The following is a 21,573-nucleotide window of genomic DNA, read 5'->3' on the forward strand; positions in this document are numbered from 1 at the left end:
CCCGGCGTCCGCCGCCCCGGGGGCTCCGCCCGAGCGGCCCCGGCGGCGGGAGCGGGAGGGGAGCGGGGCCGGAGCCGGGCTGGGACTCCCCCTCTCCGGCTGGCGGCGGCGGGGGGCCCCCGGGGGTCTCCTGGGCTGGGGACGGGCTGTCGTCCCGACGTGCGGGTGCCTGGAATGTGCTGCTGGCACCCCGGGGTGCTGGAGGTCGCCCAGGGGCGCCGGGAACCCGTAAGGTTGGGGATGCTGGTGGACTCCCAGGGAGCTGGGGAACTGCAGGGCTGGGGATTCTGGAGACTCCCTGGGGTCCTGGGGACCTGTTCGGGCTGGGTGTGCTGTGGGTTCCCCGGGTGGTGGAACCCGCAGGGCTGAGGCTGTGACTTGGTACCCCAGGCTGCTGCAGGCCCCTCTGGGGTGCTGAAGGGCACAGGGGTGCTGCGGGGTTTGGGGTGCTCGTGTGTGCACATGTAGAACCCGCCATGGGGTTGTGCACGGTGCTCTGTGTGTACCCCAGCTGTACCTGGGCACCCTGGGTGTAAATTTAAACATTTCATCTCCGAGCCCGTCCTGACAGCAGGATGAGCCCAGGCCATTGCTGCTGATCCCATGTGTTGTCAGCAGGCCCGAGGGAATCGGGAGGTGTTGGTGGAAGGTGCTGGTGGGCAGCTGTGGTGAGGATTCGAGGAAAGGGGTTGATGTTCTCTAGTGAAGCTGTAGGGAGCCTATAGCGCTATAGGTGTGAGGGGGCTGGTAGAGCTGATCCCCACGGGCGTGAGTCTGTGTGTGGACTGTACACCTGTTGTCCAGGTCGTGTGTGAGCTCAGGGAGGTCCTTGAGGGGCTGGAGTGGGTGCAGAGTGTGGGCAGCCCCTTTGGCCTCCTAGCCAACTGGGCCATCAATGACAACAACTCCAGAAATAACAGTCCAACCCTGAAATTAGGCTGTTGAGATGATCGAAGCATTTCCCTTTCTCTCCCTGGGTCAGTGTTGTGCACCCACCCACCTGGATCCGACTCCTCCAGGAGAAGCTCCAGCATAGACAGCGTGGCCAAGGTGGCCTGGGCAAATAGACACAGGCCCTCCCATACAGCCCCTGCAGCAGGGGACAGGGACAGGAAGGTGTCATGAGCCCTGGGTACCTCCTGCTACACCCAGCCACAGTGCTGACAGGTGACGCTGCAGGTGACAGGCACGTGTGACAGCTGGCTGTGTGCGAGAAGCCTGAATCCTGGCAGGTTGCTGGCAGTGGAGGAAGCCATGTGCTTGCTCGGTGATTTCCCTTTAACTTTGGAACAGCCTCAGTTCCAAGCTTCAGGGCTTATCGCCTGCACAGAGCTACGAGGGAAGCGTGCCTGGATGAGAGAAATCAAGTTGCGCTGGCCAGGGCTGCTCTGGACTCTGTTCTTCTCACATTCCTCATGACCTCAGTATTTTGGCTCAGGAGGAGAGCTGGGGAGAACCCTCCCTGTGTCCAGCCCCGGCCGTGCCAGTGGAGCAGCTCGCGCTGCACTGCAGCAGGTGGTTGAACCGGGCCGAGGGCTGCTACAGCTGTGCCCCTGGAGAGGGAAAGGGCCCAAAGGTCGCAAGCTTTGGGAGCAGCTCCCCCAGACCTCTCCTCTGCCAGTCCAGGAGCTTGGGAACCCCAAGGGGAAATTGCCCCATGAGGCCAGAGGTCCCAGAGTGCTGCCTGCAGCTGGGGCTGGGGCATGAGGACCAGGTGGTACCTGGGCTGTGCCAGGGTGCCCAGCCTCCTTCATCCCTGGCATGGCTTCTTATTGTAACCGAGCGGAGCAGCTCCAGTTTTTGGCTCCAAGTTTCTCATGTTGGCATTGGTACAACAGCACGAGGGGAAATACAGGTTTGAGCCCAGGGCAAAGCATAGCCCTGCCTCCATGGGGGTGGTTGGGTCCCTGCGCATCCTCCACCTCTTCCCCTCGCTGCCAAGCCTCCCTGCCAGTCCTTTGCTTGTACCATCCTGCTTTTCTGTCAAAACACCAGGGCTAGAAACAACACTCATTGCTTCCAAAGGGAGCTGGGATCATGTAAGGGCCCCCCTCAGGGGTCCATGTGCCCAGCCCCTTCAGCAACCTGCACCAGTGCCCAAGGGAGCAGCTGAAGCTGCTGAAAATCAGCCTTTGACACCAAAGTGGCTGGTACAATTAGCCCCACCAAGACTTCAGCCCACGTGGAGGGCGGCTGCCTGAGTGGTGCCATGGTCGTGGCAGCCAGGTCTGGCTGGTGCTGACAGTGGCTGGGCCCCAGGTGCGGGGACTCAACCTGCTGCACACTGGGACCATCCGCCCCCACTGCTCCAGTCCAGCCCCACGCCTCTTCCGCAGCCCAGGGACAGTGTGCACGGCCCAGAGAGCTTGGGGGGTGTTTGCACCTCGCAGGAGGGTTTGAACATCATGGGGTCTCTGGGGCCATTTGGACGTGGTTGGGAGCTGGCAGGTCCCATCACCTTTTTTGGAGCTGGATGAAGACAGAAACTCCTGCCCTGGGTCCAGCCCGTCCTGTCAGACCAAAAGAAGTGGGGTCTGGAAGCAGTGGGAGGATGTCCCCCACAGTCAGGATGCAGCTGCTGACGTCAGCTGAAGGGCCATAGGAGGTGGCAGGTGATGAGCAGCCTGTCCCCAGCTCAGTGGAGGGGACACCAGAGCAGTGCTGGTGCAAAGGGTACCTTTGCTGCTGCAGTGGTGTGGGAGGCTTCCAGGCCTCGGCAGAGGAGGTTTTTCCTGTCCCCAGGCAGGACAATACCCGGCCAGGCGGCGGAAGGGAGCTGCCGGCCACTTCCCCCCGAGGAAACGCACCCGCTGGCTCTGGCTCCTGTTGCTCTCTCTTCCTCTTGTTTGATTTACAACGTGTGTGGAGCCCGGTGGGAAGTTTGTCCTGGCCCCAGCACTGTTTAATTACCTGCAGCAAGGGCCATGCAGAGGAGGAAGCCAAACACTTCCCAGGGTGGGAGGGATTACACGAGGTGGGGGATGTGTGGACCCTCTTGGGCATGAAGCCAGCAGCTAGGAGCGGTGGATGCCAGCATGGAGCCAGGATGTTCCCAGAAGAGGTGGAATGGGTGCCAGCTTGAAGCTGGGATGATCCTGAGGGAGGTGGAATTTGGGATGTGCATCGGCTGTGGATGGGTTGGCAGAGGAGTGGGAGAGCCCCAGAATCCATCCCGGTGACTAGTGGGAAGTGTTTTATCTCCGCCCAGTTGGACTCAGCCCCCAACCCTGTGCACTGGGCTGGGGGTGGGAGGCTGCCGCGGTGCCCGGCCTGAGCCTGGCCTGGCGCTGCCACAGCTGCTCTGCTGGCTCCACGGGATCAGGGCGAGCCAAGGGCTGGAGGCTGCAGCGCCGGGGCCAGGGAGTGGCTGTGACATCGGCGTGAGCAGCAGGGGCGAGGGGCGGATGTGGGTGTTTCTGTGCAGCCAAGGCCAGATCCTGCACTGTTCCCTGGGCAGCGCCGAGCCTCAGCTTGCCTGAGGGCTGAGCCCAAGCCACCATTCCTTCGTGGCATTCCTCCTCCCCTGCTTTCTTCTCAAAATAGTTTTTGACAGCTGCTCAGCCACCTGTGCCCCATGGGCAGAGCTACCGAGACCCTGATGCCATGCACAGCAGCCGTGGGTGCTCCCAAGGTGCTGTTGTCCCATCCTGCTCCAGGAGCACTTCACACCTGGGCCCCAGCATCCAGATTCTGCCAGATGTTGCAGCAGGTCCCAGCTCAGTGCTCACAGATGGTGGCATCCCCAGCCATGAGCTCACCTCTGGACCACAGCTGTATCCTGTTTGCTCTCCTCCAGCGTGTCCATGCCTGGCTCCTGGGAAAACCAGGCTCCCATTTCATTCCCCTCTGCCTTATCCCATGTTATTGACAGGGAAAAGCAGTCAGGTCTCTCCTGGAGGTCATTGGCCCCTCAGGACACCCCTGAGGCCTTGTGGTGCACCCTGGACAGCAAGAATGGACATCACACGCAGCACTGATGGGTGCTGGCAGCTCCCTGCAGTCGCGTGGCTTTGCCAAAGCATCGGTTCCCTTTATCCAAAGCAAACTTCGCACTGAGTATTGCACCTATACAGGTTTCAGCCTCCTTTTTTTCCTGGCCTGCTCCCACTGTATGGCCAAGCTCCAACTCGTGACCCTCGGAGCTGGCAGCATGGCCATCCCAGCCGAGCTGCGGAGCATTCCTTAAATGTACAAACAATCCCGGCCCCACAGGCAGCACTGTGCGCGCCCGGCCACCGGCTCCAGTGTCAGCCCTGGGCTGGGGGAGGCCAGGGGACCTGGCAGATGACAGGGGGCAGCCAGAGGGCTCTCCCCGAGCGGGCAGCAGGGCTGTGTGTCTGCCTGGGGCTCGCCAGCCCTGGGGTCACAGGGTTTGGTCTCGTTGTTGCAGGTTGATGGTCCCCTGGTCAGCAGCATTCTGGGGAGAAGATGGCTCAGCCGGCACCCCTGAACCAGAACCTCCCAGGTAAAGAGACCAGGGCTGTCACCAGGTAGTGACAGTGGAAGGAGTGCGAGGTGGGTGGCAGGGCTGAGCTGTCCCCTCCCAGCCCCGTGGAGTTCCTCACTGCAGCACCAGCCCTGACATGGAGTGGATACCCTGTGACACCCTGTGGCACCGAGGGTGTTGGAGACAGACACATCACACATCATGGAGGGGAGGGGCCTGCAGGCTGCAAATTCTGCAGTTATAACCCAGTTGGAAAAGCCGTCCTGTCTCCACCAGGTCCCTGCCTTACTGTCCCTGCTCCTCTTGCAGATCTTGGGGGCCCGTTCTTGTACCGGGACCAGGACGATGGAGAGAAGAGCTCGTATTCCGTGGAAACCCCCTACGGCTTCCTGCTGGACCTTGATTTCCTGAAATATGTTGATGATATTGAAAGTGGCCAAACACTCAAGAAAGTGCCACTGCCTCGCAGGGCAAAAGGGTCCCGTGCACCATCCAGCACCCTGCGCAGCCCCAGCAGCCACGCCAGCGCCTGGACCTCCACCGAGTCCCTCACCTCCACGGCCAGCGAGGAGGGCAGGACTGCGCTGCTGCTGTCCCCGCACGGCCGAGCACCCCTGGAGCCTGCGAGCAAGCCAGCCTCCCACCCCATCTCACCACCACCAGTACGGCTGCTTCCACCTCCCACCCGCAAGTGCCTTGTGCGAAACCCGCGGGTGGAGAAGACCTTGCTGGAGACGAGCAGGAGGCTGGAGCAGGAGCAGGGCCGTTTGCAGGATACTGGCGGTCCCTCCCACAGTGGCCTGCCGGGCGCCCTGAGCCAGCCACCCCACTGGGTGCCAGTGGGCTCCGAAGGCCAGGCGGGCTGGGGCCGGGTGAGCCCTGGCAGCTCGGGGCGCAGCACTCCGGCTGCGGGGCTCAGCACGGCCCCGCTGCAGCACGTGCGGGAGCAGATGGCTGCAGCCCTGCGGCAGCTCCGGGACCTGGAGGAGCAGGTGAAAACCATCCCCCTCCTGGAGATGCAGATCTATGAGTTGAAGAGGGAGAAGGCAAAGTTGCTGGAGAAGCTGTCAGCAGAGCCTGGCGGGGCACTGTATCACCCCTCTGGCTCTGAGGCAGGGGCAGGGGCTGAGGAGCCGCCCCGCACGGGGCCAGAGAGTGAAGCAGAGCCAGCGAAGGGGCGAACGAGCAAAATTGTAGAGCTGAGGAAGCTGACAGAGAAGCTGGCTGTGCCGGAGCGGGGCATCAGGGCTTGGCCAGGCAGGAGCCCCAGGGTGGCTGAGAGGCCGTGCCGCTCTGTGGCAGTGGGTGAGGACCGGCCCATGACAGATGCCGTCTTCTACTACCGGTCGCAGCAGGAGAGCGGGGATGCACCAGACGGCGGCACACGGGGACGCAGGGATGTGGCCGTCTGGGTGCTGGAGTCCTCGCTGGGGCTGGCCACTGAGGCGGAGCGGGAGCTGGAGCTGCTGCAGCAGACCGTGGGGCACCAGAAGGACGTGATCACCCTGATGGAGGGGCACCTGCAGGAGGCCACGCGGGAGCTGGAGGAGCTGCGGCTGGAGGTGTGCGCCCGCCGGCCCTACGGGCAGGCGGACAAGGAGGTGATGGCCAAGCCGCAGGTGGCCGAGGCGCTGGTGGAGGCTGCGGTGGTGACACAAAGCCGGGCAGCTGGCGACCCCCCAGAGACGGCAGAGGCAGGCGTGGAGTGCTGCCCCCCGACCTCCTGCGTCGCCGTGGGCTGCTCCCCCAACGGGCGGGACGTGGCAGTCGGACCCGATTCAGCTGCCAGCTGCGATGACAAGGGCAGCCAGACAGATGTGGGCGGCATTGTCCTGGCAGGAGAGGAGAAGGAGCCTGGTGCGGGCAGTGTGATGCAGCCTGGCCTGGGTGACAGCCTGAGCAGCCCCTCAGTGCCGGCTGCAGGAGCAACAGGGGGGATGTGCCCAGACAGCCAAGCCCCTGGGCCAGCTGTGCTGGAGACGACACACAGCAACCGGGACCTATCCCCAGTGCAGGACAGTGGAGCTGCCCCAAGCCCTGTGGCCGGTGAGTGTCACCAGCAATGATGCCAGGGTCTGGATTGGAATGTTCCTGCAGGAAGAGAGAGGCTGGCCCTGTCGGGGACAATGCCTGCAGGGCCAACTCTACTCATGCCCCAGCAGTTGCCCATGTCCCTTTCATGCCTGCCCGGGGGTCTAGGGGGTTTGGGGTGCTTGGCTAGCCCCAGGGAGAGACTGTTTACAAGAGCATGTAGTGACAGGACAAGGGGGAATGGTTTCAAAACAACAGCAGGTTTAGGTTAGATATTACGCAAAATTCTTTACTGTGAAGTGGTGAGGCCCTGGCACAGGTTACCTAGATAAGTTCTGGATGCTCCATCCCTGGAAGTGTTTAAGGCCAGGTTGGATGGAGCTCTGAGCAACCTGGTCTAGTGGAAGGTGTCCCTGACTATGGCAATGGAGTTGGAATGAGATGATCTTTAAGGTCTCCTTTAACCCAGACCATTCTGTGATTCTGAAATTCTATGATTCTTGCTCACTGGCCCTTGACATCCATCTCTTTCCCTGTAGGAGCCCTGAAGTCGATCATGAAGAAGCGGGATGGTGCTCCCCGGAGTGAGGCGGAGGGCAGCAAGAAGAGCCTGCAGTTTGTGGGCGTGCTGAATGGGGAGTACGTGCTCAGGGGCTCCTGCCACCCCCGTGAGCCAATCCTGGTCCCCTGCATCCCTGTCCTGGGCTGGGGCCAGTGGCAGGGCCTGAAGGGGGCCAGGCTGGTGCTGTGTTGCCACTGAGCATCCTCCTTCTGTGCAGGTATGAAAGCACATCCAGTGAGGAGGAGGAAGAAGGCAACAGCTCCTCTGAGAAGGCTTCAACCAACAGCTCCAACAGTTCAGAGCAGGGAGACACCGAAACCTCAGAGGAGGAGGCTGGAGAAGGCACGTGTGAGCCCAGGCTGGAGTGCAAGGGGACTGACGTGACCCTGCTGGAGCCCCCCGAGGTGAAGGAAAAGTAAGTGCCAGTGGGGAAGGCTCCCTGCTCCCGGGCCCTGTGCAGCTGGGAGCCATGGCATTGGCCCTGCCAGCTCGGGGCATCTGCCCCAGCTTCAGTGCCATTGGTGGGAAAAACCCATTCAGCTCCTGCAGAGACCATTCAGCAGAAAACAATCCTTCCAGTTTCTTGGGTCTCCTAAGGAAAGAATGAGAGGCCCCAGATGCCCCTTTGCTGCAGAAGATAGTTTAGAGGGGGACAAAAAACCCCAACAGCCTTCAAATAGCATTTTTCAACAAAAGGAAAAAAAATGTGGCCTAAGAATGGGTGAATTGTGCCCAAGCACATCCATATAAGGCTCCGTTCTATGGAGGTTTGCAGAGGCTGAAGCAGCAAGGGTGCAGCCACCAGGCTGGAGGTTGCACTCTGGGGACCTTGTGGAGTTACAGGCACTAGGGAGCTCTGCAGGGGAAGTCAGGGTGCTCCACAGGTTTGGTGGGGTGATGCAGCCCCACACTGCAGACATCCTCATGCTCTCCACAGGTTCGAGCTGAGCCCCAGGATGAGGGAGGCCTGCCTCATCGTCAAGACCCACCTGGGCCACCCCGGTGCTGCCAAGAGCAAAGAGGTGGTGAGTGGAGCACTGGGGTGGGATGGCTTGCCCAGCCCCTGCCAACATCCCCCAGGGCTGGCCCTACCCAGAGAGGGACCAGCAAAGCCTGGCTCAGCACCTTCCCCCAAAATACAGCCCTTTGCTCCAGGGTTTGTCCCAGATACTGCAAAGCCCATGTGAACTCAGTTCAGGCCATGCCCAGCATGGGTTTGGGCAGTTCAGGGTCCTACCTTCACCCACCCCCTCTGGAGCAGGGATTCTGCTCCCCGCCCCGGGCTGGCAGCAGGGGTGCGTGCCAGGGTGCGAGGCCCTGCAGAGGCTTAGCAGGAGCTCAGCCCCTCTCTGCCCACAGCTCGCCAGCAGCAGCCTGGTCCTTCAGGAGTGGTTCCGTCTGTCCAGCCAAAAGTCGTCCGTCCCTGACACAGTTGCCAACCACCTCCTGGCCTTTGCCGAGGTCTCACCAGCTCTCCTGACCCACGTGGTGAACCTGGCAGACGGGAATGGCAACACGGCCCTGCACTACAGTGTCTCCCACTCCAACTTCCACATCGTGCGGCTGCTGCTGGATACGGGTCAGTGCCCCCCACCCCCAGAAACATCCCCTGGCCACCATCCCACTGTACCCCAGGTCATGGCCTGGCCATGTCAGCACAGGGGGAAGGCACTGGCAGTAAGAGGGGCAAGAAGAGCTGCCCCAGGCTGTGTCTGTTCATAGGTATGAGGATAAGCAGTCACCCCAGTCCGTTTGGGAGCCCAGATTTGATGGGGGAGATCCATCAGCAGTTCTGTGCCTGTGGGATGGCCACAGCACCCTGGGCAGGACTGTGAGGGGGAGCTAGGCACGTGGCTTGGTCCATGTCTCCCACCAGCCCTGCAGCATCCTGAGCCCCTCTCCCCACCCCCGCAGGGATCTGTAACGTGGACCACCAGAACAAAGCTGGGTACACCGCCCTCATGCTGGCAGCACTGGCAGCCGTTGAGCAGGAGGAGGACATGAATGTGGTCAGGAGGCTCTTCAGCATGGGCAACGTCAACGCCAAGGCCAGCCAGGTTGGTGCGGGCTGAGGGCCACCACATCCTGATCCTCAACTCCCACCCCCAAGCAGATGCCAGAGCCACACTCAGCTTTTCCAAGGGCAGGCCAATGGCTCCAAAACCCGGAGGTGTCAGCGCATAGGGAGGGAGCGGGGCTGTCTCAGCAGTGGTCCTGTGGTGCGGGGACAAGTGGGGAGCACAGTGGGGGCAGAGGTGGCCTGGCAGTGTCCCTTCCTCGCAGGCTGGCCAGACGGCGCTGATGTTGGCCGTCAGCCATGGCCGGCAGGAGATGGTGGAAGCCCTGCTCGCCTGCGGGGCCGACGTGAACCTGCAGGATGAGGAGGGCTCGACCGCGCTGATGTGCGCCTGCGAGCACGGCCGCGTGGAGACCGTGAAGCTGCTGCTGGCTCAGCCCACCTGCAACATCTCCATCGTGGACAGTGTAAGGCTCTGCCACTGGGCCTGGGCAGCCCACACTACGTCCTGTCCCCAAACCCCTTTCTACATGCTCTCCCTTACTTTCTAGGATGGTAACAATGCTGTTGCCATCGCGCTGGAGGCTGGTCACAGTGACATCGCCACGCTCCTCTACGCCCACCTCAATGGCACGAAGGCGCAGGCACCTGTGAGTACCACACCACTCCCCACGGGAGGGGAAAGGGCTGTGACACAGATGAGTGTCTCCAGGAAAAGGCTGCAGGAGCAAGAGCAGAGCATTTTGGGTGCTACATGCTCAGAACAGCCCTGCTGGCCCTGACCTGGAGTCACTGGAGGGGTCTCTGGTGACTCTACTCTCTCTGCAGCAGGGGATGTCACCGACAGCCACAAAGAGCCCTGGGAGTCCAAAGAAACCAAATTAGAGTGACCTTGGGATCCAGCCAGGGGCCACCATCAGCACTGGGCTGTGATTCACATCCTCTCACCTGCCACCCCCTCTGTGCCAACCCGCTCCCTGCAGCTTCAGTCCCATCACAAGCACCATCCCTGGGCCTCCCTTGCCCGTCTCTTCCGCTGGATGCAGCCCATGCGCAGCCACCTCACTGCACCAAGTGACAGGAGCCAAGTGACCTCGGGGTGGGACACACGGGGAGCAGAAGCCACCCCATCCCCTCTGCTCCCTGCCGTGACCACCGGAGCTGCACCACCTCTGAGCCCTCTGCAAGGAGGAACAGCAGAGAAACAACCCAGCAGAAACAGCACTTGGTTTGTGCTCTCCGGCAGCTCTGAGACAGCAGCCAGTGCCAGTGACATGGAGCCAGGAGGGCCAAGTGACGGCTCCTGGCCCCAGCAGGGACGTGGTGCTCTGCAGGCACGTCCTGTGCAGCAATGGGAGAGGGAATACTGCCTTGGATAGGGGCTGGGAGCATTTCCAGACTCAAATACTTGCCCTTCTTTTCTGGCATTTCCTTTCCTAGCTGAAATCAGATTTTTTTTCTTTTCTAGCACATGCACACAAAGCAAAAAAACTGTATTGCTTGGCCAAAGGATGAAGTTCAACATGAAATCACTTGGGATTTGATTTGCTCAATGGGAGCAAAACCTCTGAGCAGTTGGGGTTAGTTGCAGCCAAGTGACAAAAGGGGCTGAGGGCCAAGGATGCATTTGGCAACTAAGCCTGCCTAGCTGATAACCCACATGGGGAGCAGGTCCTTCTCCCAAGGGAGAGAGACCAATTACCTCCTAAACATTTCCCCAATTAACCAGTCCCCCAGGCTGTGCAGACAGCCAGAGCCCACAGCCAAGTCCCTCTCTGCCCACTTCCCATCCCAAAAGGGAGGAGAGCAGCTGACAGCAGCACCAGGAAAAACACATGGGCTGGAAGAGCTCAGAGCACACAGGTAGAGCCTGCAAAGGGGAACATGTACGTCAAAGAACACGTGTCTATGCAAGTGTGTGAGTGCCGTGCAGGGTGGGAACAGGGTAAGGACGAGGACCGGGAGAAACAAGGGTTTTGCATGGGAAGGCAGCTGTGCTCTGAGCCCTTCACAAAGGTAATGTGTCACAGGCCCCATTCCTGCTCCTTGGCCCAGCCTCACCACTTCTGCCCCTGCCTGCTCTGGTCTGAGCTGGGGAACCCCACAGCCCTCCCCAGAAACTTGCTCTTAGCTTTGCACTGGAGTTAATATACAGCGCTCACTGCCACTCCCTAATACACTACTCTGTTTACTGGTATTTCAATATTGGTATTTTTAAGATATAAATACAATTTAAAGTTATTTTGAAATATTACAGTGACATCAGCAGTCTCCTACCTCCTTGTCTGGCTCACAACAAACCCTGCAAGAGCTGCAGCAGAGGCACAGCCTGGCACAGCCCCTGACCTGAGCAGGGGACCCCACATTCCAAGTCATTCACTGCAAGTTTATGCAGTGGCTACATCCCTCCGTCTGTTTTCTTCCTGCTGAGGTGTCCCAGGCAGGTGCAGTGGTGTCTCTGCCCATTTCGTTCTGCAGGACCAAGATGGACGCAGGGCCAGCTGCAGCCCTGTACCACCCCTGGTTCTCTGTGGTGCTCATATTACACTGCATCATTAAAGGGCAATCACCAGACCAAGTGTGAGGATGCAAATTGCCTCCCTCCTCATGTGGACAGAGACCCGGCTGACCCCACATGGATATTCCAGAAGGGATACAGCTCTCTAAGCCACTCTATCCCAGTCACCCAGCACTCAGGGCTGGCAGGGGCCAGAGCAAACACTCTTGGGTCACCGCTGAAGCTGTGAGGAAATAAACAGCAGCCACGGAACTGAACTCTGAGAGGAATTCTGGCACACACAACCAGTTCTGAGCTCTGCGTCACGCGAGCCAGGGATCGCAGCCTTGTGCTAATGCTCTGAAACACCCCCCAAAGAATCGTAAATGACATCAAGCAACAGCACAAACACAAGGGCTTTCTCCATGGCACAAATTCCACGCCTCATGCTGCCCATGAGCTGCCCAGGGCACAACTAGAACTGGCAGAAAGGACAAATCCCACACTCTTAACATCAGCCCTACAACAATCGTCAGTGCCTGCTCCAGTTCAGCATTTTACCCATCTGTCCCAGCAGTGCTCTGCTCAGCTTTAGGACACCCAAATCCTCAGTTACAGCTGCCGCTGAACTGCCTCAGTCAAGCTCAGGACACTGCAGACAAAAACCACTCCCCATCAGAGACCTTACATGAGAGGCTGCAGATCTGACTCTGCTCACACACACCACAAAACCTGCACCACTCTATAAGCAGATAAAAAACACCAGTCCTTAAACACCTGCCCTTGAACCAGCAGTTTTCAGGCTCATTCTAAACTTTTCAGCCTTACTTTTGACTTATGTAATATCCTAAAACAACACATCTTGCTAACTAATTTTGTGGTGGAAGGGAAAGCCAAAGAGAAATGGAGGAGTCAATAAATCAAAGAGGAATGACAAGCACTTGCTCTCTGCATGTGACTGCCAGGAAGGACAGCAAGCAGGTGTATTTATGCCAGCATTCACTGAGCAGTTTACTCAGGACAGACACAGAGAAGTAGCAGGCTGTTGCTTTGCAAGCCGGTACCAAGCTTGACTTTCAACCTGTGATTAAACTCCACTGAGGTCCAGTAAGTTTCCAGTACCACTTCATCACATACAGAAAATCGCTTACCAGGAAGGTCAGGATTAAGGCTACTGTAATCAAAACAAAATTATTTTTGTTATGCCAGGTCAGTAAAGATGCAATAACGAAGTGATATTACAATGAAGACATTATGTGTAACCCCACTAACAAGCAGGGCATGCTGCTACTGAACCCGAGAAAAGCAGCAGGTGCTCAGGTGTGAGACAAAACAGAGGTGTCAGGCGCTCGCTGAGTGAAACCCGGGCAAGGCGCTACTGGAAAAACCCTTTATTGCAGTGACGCGGCCGCCACGCTCCTCCGCACCCCCGACCCACGGCCGAACGAGCTGCGCCAGGCTCCATCCCCGACGGGCGATCCGGCGATGGGCGCCAGGCTCCCTCCGCCGACGGACGATCCGGAGCAGGAGAGGCCCCGGGCCCCGCTCAGCGCAGCCGCCGGGCCTCGCGCTCCGACTCCAGCAGGGTGAGGACGTCGCCCTCGCGCACCGGCCCCTTCACGTTGCGGATGATGGAGCGGCTCGTGTCGTCCATGAACTCCACGCGCACCTGCGGGGGGGAACCGCGTCAGCCTGGACGAGCCCGGCCCGCGGCACCGCGCCCGCCCGGCCCGCTCACCTGAGTGCACTGCCCTTGAGAGCCGGTTCGGCCCAGCACCTTGGTGACCTACGGGGACAGAGTGGAGGGTCAGCGCGGTGGTGCGACCCGGCGCGGTGCGACCCGGCGCAGCCCAGCCCGGTCCCCCCAGCCCCCGTACCCACCCGGGCCAGCTTGATGGGCTGCACGCGGCTCGTGTCCATGGCGGCTCCAGGGCGCGGAAAGGGGCGGCTCCCTCCCGCGCCGCCTTATATAGCGCCAAGGCTCGCGAGACCCAGCGTTCCGCGCGCGCGCTCCCGGCGTCCCCCGCGCCCCTGCCCTTCACCGCGGCCAAAATGGCGACGGCAACTCGTCTGGTCCAGCGGCTCCGCAACTTCCTGGCGGGGGTAAGAACATCCCCGGGCTCGGGGCTCCTCTGCCCCGCGGGACGCTGCGCTGCGCCCCCGGCTCCGCAGAGCCTCCGGTGCAGGGCGGCAGCCCCGCCTGAGCTGCTGTGGCCTTGCCTTGCAGCGGGACCTCCAGGCGAAGCTGCAGCTGCGCTACGAGGAGATCGCTAAGAGGTGCCGGGGCCGGGCCGGGCCGGGCGGCGGGCGGGGCGCTGAGCCGGGCGCTGAGCCGCCCCCACCCCGGCCCCGCCGCTGACGCTCGCGTCGTTCTCTGCCTAGGACCCAGCCGCCGCCGCGGCTCCCGGTGGGCCCCAGCCACAAATTCGCAGATAACTATTACTGCAGCCGGGACGGGCGCCGGGAGTCGCTGCCGCCCGTGGTGGTGGCGGCGGCGCAGAGAACCCTGCCAGCGGGGGCACCGGCCGGCAGGTAGGTCTGATGCGGGCGGTGCCGCACGGCTACCGCCGCGGAGCGGGCTCAGCCCTGATTTACACCAGGAGCACAGAATGTGCCCAGCAGCAGTGGGGAGTTACCCAGATTGGCAGAAGAATGTGGGACTAATTATTTGGGTCTATATTTCCTTGCAATTAAGTGGGGTGGGAGGAAGTTCACTTGCTCTGCTTTGGTGAGACCCCACCTGGAGCATTTGTCCAGCTCTGGGGCCACCAAGAAAGGAGCTGTTGCAATGAGTCCAAAGGAGGCCACGGAGGGGCTCCGAGGGCTGGAGCCCCGCTGCTCTGGAGCCAGGCTGGGAGAGCTGGGGGTGCTCACCTGGAGAGGAGAAGGCTCCAGGGAGAGCTCCGAGCCCCTTGCAGGGCCTAAAGGGGCTCCAGGAGAGCTGCAGAGGGACTGGGAACAAGGGCCTGGAGTGCCAGAACAAGAGGGAATGGCTTCCCACATCCAGAGGGCAGGGTTAGATGGGATATTGGGAAGGAATTGTTCCCTGGGAGGGTTGGGAGGTCCTGGCACAGGTTGCCCAGAGAAACTGTGTCTGCCCCATCCCTGGAAGTGTTCCAGGCCAGGTTGGATGGGTCTTGGAGCAACCTGGAAGGTGTCCCTGCCCATGGCAGGGGCTAGAACGAGATGGGCTTTAAAGTCCCACCCAATCCAAACCATTCTGGGACTCTGATTAACAAACACCTCCAGCACTACCTTGCAACCTGGGCTTCTGATTAAATCCAAGTGTAATTCCGGAGTGTTACTAAGGCCTCTTCTCTCTCCTCTTTTCTCTACCCCAGTTCAGACACTGCAGCGACAACAGCGGGGAAGAAACCAGTGACACCAGGACCACCACTTAGGAAGTGGGAAATTTCCAAGGACGAGCCCTACTTGTGAGCTGGGGGGGGTCTGCATGATGGGCACAGGTGGTTCCAGAGCAGCTCTGATGGGGTGGCTGTGCTGGTTGTGGCTCCAGGGCTGCTGCAGGGAGCTGATGTCTGACTAATAAATGTATATAAAGCTGTGATTTCCACCTCCCATTTTGTCTATTTTATTTGATTTATTCAAGTTACTGATCTTTAAATACCAGTGTACTTGGTTGGTTGGAATAGCGACACAGCACTGGGGCATTTGTGAGCTGTAGTCAGTGAAGAGCAGAGCTGAGTAAAGCAGAGCTGAGTAAAGCACAGCCTCGCTCACAGGGCTCCCCCCGTGCCCAGGTTCAGCAGCCTGGGGCACTTCCCCCCCGCCCCGTCCCCCACCTGTCAGCGCCAGTGTCCTTTCTGTGACCGCACGCTGCTCGGTCCAGCCGGGCGCTGTCCAGCCCCTGCCCTGCACGTCACTGCCGACTGCGGTGCTGATGGATTTCCAGGGAACTGCGGGAGAGGGTGGCTGTTCCTGGAGCCGGGAAGGGGCTCAGCCGGGCAGTAGCAGCTCCGTCCGCTGCCTCGCAGGGAGCCCGGAGCCGGCACGGCCCGGAGGCCCCGCCGCGAAAAGTGCGGGGGTGGGCGGGGCGTGGGCGTGCGCCCTTGAGGGGGCCCCGCCCCCTCGGGCACCCCATTGGTGGAGGTCGGGCTTGAGCGCACGCGCTCTGCTTGCGCCCTCTGCATTTGTAGTGGCGCGTCCGTCCGGTGCGGGCCCGCGGCATGGCCGGGCCGCGGCTGCTGCCGCCGGGGCTCCCGGTGCTGCTGCTGCTGCTGCTGCTGCTGCCGCCGGTGCCGCCGCCGGTGCCGGTGCTGCCGCTCCCGCTCCCGCCGCTCCCGCTCCCGCCAGGCAACGGTGAGCCGGGGGAGGGCCCGGGCGGGTGCCGCTCATTGGTTCACCGCACACGCCCTTCGCTCTCATTGGCTGGAGCCCTCGTGCCCCCTGCGCGCGGGGTCTCCCCGTTGGGGGGCGCGGGGGGCGCCCCTCACGCCTGCCCTCACGCGCCCGTCCCCCCGCAGCCGCCCCGTCCCCCTGCCGCCCGGACGAGTTCCGCTGCGCGCCCGACGCCCCCTGCTTCCACCGCGACTGGCGCTGCGACGGCCACCCCGACTGTGACGACGGCGGGGACGAGTGGGGCTGCGGGACCGCGACCGCGGCGGAGCCGAGTCCCGGCGGCCCCGCGGTGACCCCGCCGAGGAGCTCGGCGGTGCCGCCCACCGGCAGCGCAGGTACGGGGGCGCGGGCAGCGGGAGGCCGGGAGTGGGGGCGGCAAGCCGGACCGAAGCCTTTGTTCCCCGCCGTCTGTGGCCGGTCCGGGGCAGCTGCGGTCACCGCGGGTCACTGTGAGTGGAGGAAGCGCTATGGGGGCCCCCACCTTCAGCTTCTCCTGGTGGGGACGGCGATGACGCCCCCCAGGGCTCCCTCGGGAAGCGCCTTTGAAGTACTTTATTCCTTCTTCCAGGACATGCAATTCCCAGTTGCAACTTCAAACGAGAAAACACTGGAATCTGTCCACCTCCCGAGCTCCTCTGATGTCTGAGGAATGGGCGGGTTGAAGGGAAGAGGATGAGGAGGAAGTTCTGGGCCATCCAGGCTGGCCAGGAGCTGCAGACACAGTGTCTGGGCTTGTGTCCAGCTGTGTCCGCACCCCAGCACTGTCGGTAGCAGAGCTACTCGGCTCTGGAGCATCCTTTGTCAGACCCACTGGCTGTCTGGGGTGCTTGGAGGGGCTGTTCTGGCTTCCCTCACCCGGGGGCTTGCCGAGGGTGTGGAGAGGAGGGGGATTACTTGCAGGTGTGAGAGACTGGGTTTGGGTTTGATGCCTGCACCAATTCAATTGGCAGGCGAGGTAAAGAGCTGTGTTTTGGTTGTACCTGTGGCTTCTCAGTGCCACGACGACAGGCTAGGATGCTGCAGTTCCAGCTCCAGCTGGGCAATTTCCCACCTTTTCCTGGTATGCGTTTCCAGTAGGACGTTTTTTCTTCCAGTGTGGGTTAATCACAGTAGCGGCAGATAAGGTTTTGCTTAAATTGGTAAAGGCCTCTTGGTGCTCTTGAGGTGAGCTAGTAACTCAGCCGGGTGTGGACTGAAGATTGCTTTGAGTGCTGACCATAAGGTGAGTTGGAAGCCTCATGGACTTGTTACTCTTTCCTCACAGAGGCTTCAGCTACGCCTGAGCCTGAGGTCTCTGTGCCATCGAGGAGTCAAGGTTACACATGGATCTTGATTGCTGCAGGTATGTGAGACTCAATGAGTGCTGCACATGGTCTTGGACCTACCTACCTTGGGCTATAAATTGAGTATCCTGATGGGGTCAATTCCAGACCTGTATCAGAAGCCGCTTTTGCTGGGCTGGGAGGCTAAGAGAGGCCTGACACCACAGCTTAATTATTGCTCTGCCTTGGATGTGCTGCATCTTTGGAAAGGCCATTCTGCGCCATCTGGCACTAACTTGCTTCCTCTCTGTCCGTCCTTTGCTCTCCAGGGTCACTGCTCATCTCTGGCTGTTGGCTCATGGTGTTGAGCAGCAGAGCCCAGTCCCAACGCCCAGACCAGGGCAGTGAGTGGGTCTCTGCTTGTGCACTCTCCTCTCCAGGGCTCCTGAGCATCCTGGTAGCTGCAGGTTCTGTTGCTGTGTGGCGTCTGTCCAAAGTAAAACACCGATCTGACATCTTCAGTCTTGAAAAAGCAGCCAGGGAACAGCTGATGCCTGACCAGAGTCAAAAAGGCTCCTCGCCCTGAAAGTTAAGTATTTTGCATCCCATGTGCTCCATGTGCCTGAGGGAGAAATTCCTTCTTGCCCTGTGTTTCTGGCTTCTAGAGCTTTCCCCTTTGGGGTTAGGTTTTCCCAGCGCTGGGGTTTGACACTGGCTAAGTGCCAGGCACCCACGAAAAACTATCTATAGCAGAGGAGGGGGAATTGAAAACTTCATGAGTTAAGGATAAGGGGAAAAACACTTTAAGGCAAAGCAGGTTTAAAACTTAAACAGTATAAAGAAAATTTATTAACAGAGTTAAAAGTAAAAAGGGTAATGAGAACTAAAATAAACCTTTAGAACACCTTTTCTTCCCAGTCCCTTTCTCTTTCCCACTGACCACGCAAGGAGACAAAACACGGGATTTTGGTCAGTCTTTCACTTCTTAAAAATCTTTCTTCAGTACACTTAAGGAAAAAAGTTTCTTTCTTCTGCTGTGCCGTGGGATCCTTCCCACAGGAGACAGTTCTCTGCAAACTTTTCCAGTGTGGTTTTAACTTTCACAAGCAGCAGCCCGGCCGATGTGCTGTAATGTGAGTCCCTCCCACGGCCAAGCAGTCTTCCCACAACTGCCTAGCGTGGGTCATTTTAGTTCATGGGGTTTAAGTCTTTTAAGGATGAGCTGTTCTAGTCTGGAAGCAAGGGTTCTCTATCTGTGGAAGCAAGGGTCCTCTCTCTCTCTGTTCGAGTTCCTCACTAGATTACAGCTTTTCAGTATCCACACGTTCCAGCGTGAGCACTGTTCCTTCATGGGCTGCATGTGGGTATCTGCACCCCCCAGGCACCTCCTGAATTACAGGGAAACAGTTTGTTGTGTTACAGTCCTCACCACAGCTTGCAGAAGAATTTCAGCTCCGGCACTTGGAGCACTTCTTCCCTCTCCTTGTTTTCACTGACCTCGGTGTCACCGTGTTGGTTCTCCTCACGTGTCCTCACTTTTCCTTTTTCTCTGACTTGGAAGAAGGTTGGTGTCTGTAGGTTTGTTTGTTCTCAAGTTCCAGCAGTTGAAAAGTTCTTAGAGAGCTTTGCTGCACTTGAAAGGTTGATCCTGCCCGGGCTCCGCACCGGGGAACGTTGGCCATGCTTTCATTGCCGGCCACGCCGTCTCTGCGGCACCGCACGGGCGGCCCTGGCCTCGGGAGGGCCCCGGCTGCACCAGGATGGCCCTCGGGGGCCGCCTCACCACCCCTCGGGAGAAGAAAGAGAACTGCCCGTGCTTTTTGCCTTTCTCAAATATGTCATCACAGAGGTGTTACCAGCTTCTCTAACTGGGCTGGTAACCTGCCCATCGTCAGAGCCCTCAGCAATTATCTCTGTGCCAGACATAGTAGAAGCTTCGAGCAGCTCCTCCCACCCACTAAAACCAGGCTGTGTTAAACCAACAAACCCAGGTTCCCTGATGCTTGCCAACTGGGTGCATGGGGTTTCAGTCTGCCCTGAAGCAGCAGAACTCTCCCCTTTCCTCCCTGCTGCCAAGGATATGGAGCAGTCCTGCTAAGATACTGATCTTCTGGTGTGGGATTTTTTCCTCCACTTTGTGTAAACTGAAGTCAAACCAGGTTTCTTCCCAAAGGACTGTCAATAACCAGGTGTTTTTCTGGCTTTGTAACAGGGGTCCTTATGCCAAGGTGATAACGTGGGACTAGCCTGATCTGTCTCCTACTCACCACAGAGCCTGACTGAATTGGACATCAGCTCTCAAATCTGGCTTGCTACACTGGAATACTGACAGGATGCTCCCTTTGTAAATGGGTCTTAGATTGTGGAACTACCTTGGCTCCAGAAATAGCACAGAACCTTCCCTGGCACTGTGATAACAGCCTCCCAAAGGTGGTAGAAATGGCTTCATTGTTCTGCCTGACAGTCGCTAAAGCTGATGCCCACCAGTGTGGCCTTGGACCCGAAGATGTTTTTGTCCTTGAAATGCCAGGTGCTGTTGAACCGTCTCCTTCTACTTCCAGCCAGGAGCCTTTTTTCACCTGCTTCATTCTTCCCCCTGGATTTTGTCAGGGAACAGGAGCTTTCTCACCCATTTCTGTAGGCGCTCACACTGGCTGCACAGATCAGACAGATACTCCATGTTTGCACTACTGTTTGATGCTGCTCAGTCCCGTGCACAGGAGGCTTTTACTGACAGTGCCACCATGGGGGTGACGGTTGCTCTGGCTTTGCTGTGCTGTCTTCCAAGCCCACGTAGGGCAAGGAGCTCCTTGGCCCTGGGCAAGCAGCTCCTCTCACACTCCTTTCCACAAACATCTCCACCCTTGGCAGACCTGCTCTGCCCACCCCAGTGCCGAATGCTGCATGGGACTCCTCTTAACACTCTTAATGGTGTCTTCCTTAAAACTGTTCTGACATGAGTGGTGTCCCTCGAGGGTCCATACTGGGACCAGTGCTATCCCATGTTTTCGTCCGTGGTGTGTAGAGTGGGAACAAGTGGACCCTCAGCCAGTCTGAGGATGAGACCAGGCTGAGGTGTGCAGTTGGGGAGGGGGATGTCATCCAGAGGGACCTTCAGACCCATGGGAACCTCATGAACTTCAATAAGGTTAAGTGCAAGGTCCTGCACCTTTATAAGGGCAAACCCTGGAGAAGAGATGGCTCCAGGGAGCCTTGTTGTGTCTTGTCCATGTCTAAAGGGGGATTGAAAGAAAGATGGAGAGGGGCTTTTCACCAAGGCCTGTAAGGCAAGAGGCAACAGTTACAAACTGGCAGAGGGTGGGCTTAGGTAGGACATGAAGGAGGGTTTTATGGTGAGAGTGGTGAGGCCCTGGCACAGGCTGTCCAGAGCAGCTGTGACTACTCCATCCCTGGGACCCAGCTGGACAGGGCTCCGAGCATCTTGGTCTAGTGGAGGTGTCCCTGGAAATAAGTCATGTCTTGGGTCAGACACTGTGTGGCACGTGGAGCCCCAGCCAGAGGACTCAGTGCTGTGCACCTCTCAGAGCTGCCTGTGCAGGGGCAGATTAGTGCCCAGTGCCTCTGGTTTGCCACGTGTACCTTGCACAAGTGTTCACTAAGTGCACCAAGCTGCTGCCTTGGCTGCTGACCTCTGTGCCTTGAAGGTGGGAACTTGGCTTGCCAAGCAGACACCAGTCATTAGCCTTGGAGTAGGAGTCTTCCGCTCCTGGACAGTGTGTGAGTGCTGCCATACCCCACAGGAGAAACTTCTATATGTGGTCTGGAGTCCTGAGTTATTCCAGGGCTGCTATTTTTAGTATCAAGGAGCCATTTGCAAAGACACACACAGTCTTCTGTTTCCACAGGGACAGGCAGAGATAGCTGTGGTGACTGACACAGGAGAATAAAGAATGTGAAATTAACAAGTTCTGGAGTTTTTATTTTTCCTGGATTTGTGCGTTTGCATGGATTCTGTATTTGGGAGGCCAGGGGCTGCATCACCTTTGGATTGTCACATCCTGGAAAGAGGATTTGGGGTGGGTGGGCTGGCATGGGGCACTATGTGGAAGCCAGTGCTGCTGTGCCTGCCTGGGACAGATGCGACTCCAGCACGCACCAGCTGTAGCAGAGAAAATGAATACAGGAGCAAAGCAAACAGAGATGATGGGGACAGGAGAACAGATGCCACAGTAACACCAGAGGTGCTACTACTGAACCAGGGACAAGTGGGAAGCTCAGCCAAAAGCAAGGTGAAAAAACTGCCTGATCTTGTCCCTTCTTTGTCAGAGCAGAGCACGAAGCGCTGCAGGGCAGGAAGGGCTCCAGGAGTCCAGCAGGACAGGGCTGAGCTGAGGCCAATTGAAGCACTGATGCTGGCAGGGCCACGTGGCCAAGGTC

The 21,573-nt window shown here is 59.1% G+C and overlaps 4 protein-coding genes across 6 annotated transcripts; 3 read left to right on the forward strand and 1 right to left on the reverse strand.

Moving 5' to 3' along the window:
- The first annotated feature begins 4,358 nt into the window (after nt 1-4,358).
- On the forward strand, nt 4,359-11,317 carry KANK3 (KN motif and ankyrin repeat domains 3). 3 transcript variants are annotated; one of them, XM_042023256.1, is made up of 10 exons: nt 4,359-4,465; nt 4,757-6,493; nt 7,018-7,117; nt 7,258-7,455; nt 7,978-8,065; nt 8,400-8,619; nt 8,955-9,097; nt 9,324-9,524; nt 9,609-9,707; nt 9,886-11,317. In XM_042023256.1, the coding sequence occupies exons 1-10, from the start codon at nt 4,429-4,431 to the stop codon at nt 9,940-9,942; spliced, it is 2,880 nt and encodes a 959-aa protein (XP_041879190.1). In that variant the 5' UTR covers nt 4,359-4,428; the 3' UTR covers nt 9,943-11,317. The 3 variants fall into 3 exon arrangements, with proteins under 3 accessions (XP_041879190.1, XP_041879191.1, XP_041879189.1); XM_042023257.1 differs by having other exon boundaries at nt 9,889-11,317; XM_042023255.1 differs by having other exon boundaries at nt 9,609-9,959.
- Nucleotides 11,318-12,930: 1,613 nt separating this feature from the next.
- On the reverse strand, nt 12,931-13,541 carry RPS28 (ribosomal protein S28). Its single transcript, XM_042023259.1, has 3 exons — nt 13,436-13,541; nt 13,293-13,340; nt 12,931-13,223 (listed from the first exon to the last, which is right to left on the reverse strand). Exons 1-3 carry the CDS (start codon nt 13,472-13,474, stop codon nt 13,101-13,103), a joined length of 210 nt encoding a protein of 69 aa, XP_041879193.1. The 5' UTR covers nt 13,475-13,541; the 3' UTR covers nt 12,931-13,100.
- A 31-nt stretch (nt 13,542-13,572) lies between these two features.
- Nucleotides 13,573-15,135, forward strand: NDUFA7 (NADH:ubiquinone oxidoreductase subunit A7). The gene is made up of 4 exons (XM_042023258.1): nt 13,573-13,657; nt 13,782-13,831; nt 13,937-14,086; nt 14,896-15,135. The coding sequence occupies exons 1-4, from the start codon at nt 13,607-13,609 to the stop codon at nt 14,990-14,992; spliced, it is 348 nt and encodes a 115-aa protein (XP_041879192.1). The 5' UTR covers nt 13,573-13,606; the 3' UTR covers nt 14,993-15,135.
- Nucleotides 15,136-15,699: 564 nt separating this feature from the next.
- On the forward strand, nt 15,700-21,098 carry CD320 (CD320 molecule). Its single transcript, XM_042023260.1, has 5 exons — nt 15,700-15,874; nt 16,039-16,248; nt 17,178-17,255; nt 17,616-17,764; nt 19,388-21,098. The coding sequence occupies exons 1-4, from the start codon at nt 15,742-15,744 to the stop codon at nt 17,759-17,761; spliced, it is 567 nt and encodes a 188-aa protein (XP_041879194.1). The 5' UTR covers nt 15,700-15,741; the 3' UTR covers nt 17,762-17,764; nt 19,388-21,098.
- The last annotated feature ends 475 nt before the right edge of the window (nt 21,099-21,573 follow it).

The sequence above is a fragment of the Corvus kubaryi genome, unplaced genomic scaffold (assembly GCF_017639235.1).
Source record: "Corvus kubaryi isolate FWS band 111438036 unplaced genomic scaffold, C.kubaryi_AGA036_p1.0 37241, whole genome shotgun sequence".
Taxonomy (NCBI): Eukaryota; Metazoa; Chordata; class Aves; order Passeriformes; family Corvidae; genus Corvus; species Corvus kubaryi.

Bases quoted from the DNA above. Each gene is read 5' to 3' on its own strand.
- RPS28 (XM_042023259.1), bottom strand. From the start codon at position 13,474: ATGGACACGAGCCGCGTGCAGCCCATCAAGCTGGCCCGG. The intron at 13,341-13,435 runs GTGGGTACGGGG...CTGTCCCCGTAG, and splicing joins AGCCCATCAAGCTGGCCCGG to GTCACCAAGGTGCTGGGCCG. The intron at 13,224-13,292 runs GTGAGCGGGCCG...TCCCCCCCGCAG, and splicing joins CTCAAGGGCAGTGCACTCAG to GTGCGCGTGGAGTTCATGGA.
- CD320 (XM_042023260.1), top strand. From the start codon at position 15,742: ATGGCCGGGCCGCGGCTGCTGCCGCCGGGGCTCCCGGTGCTGCTGCTG. The intron at 15,875-16,038 runs GTGAGCCGGGGG...GTCCCCCCGCAG, and splicing joins CCCGCTCCCGCCAGGCAACG to CCGCCCCGTCCCCCTGCCGC. The intron at 17,256-17,615 runs GTATGTGAGACT...TCTCCTCTCCAG, and splicing joins ATGGATCTTGATTGCTGCAG to GGCTCCTGAGCATCCTGGTA.
- NDUFA7 (XM_042023258.1), top strand. From the start codon at position 13,607: ATGGCGACGGCAACTCGTCTGGTCCAGCGGCTCCGCAACTTCCTGGCG. The intron at 13,658-13,781 runs GTAAGAACATCC...CTTGCCTTGCAG, and splicing joins TCCGCAACTTCCTGGCGGGG to CGGGACCTCCAGGCGAAGCT. The intron at 13,832-13,936 runs GTGCCGGGGCCG...TTCTCTGCCTAG, and splicing joins TACGAGGAGATCGCTAAGAG to GACCCAGCCGCCGCCGCGGC.
- KANK3 (XM_042023255.1), top strand. From the start codon at position 4,429: ATGGCTCAGCCGGCACCCCTGAACCAGAACCTCCCAG. The intron at 6,494-7,017 runs GTGAGTGTCACC...CTTTCCCTGTAG, and splicing joins TGCCCCAAGCCCTGTGGCCG to GAGCCCTGAAGTCGATCATG. The intron at 7,456-7,977 runs GTAAGTGCCAGT...TGCTCTCCACAG, and splicing joins CCCCCCGAGGTGAAGGAAAA to GTTCGAGCTGAGCCCCAGGA.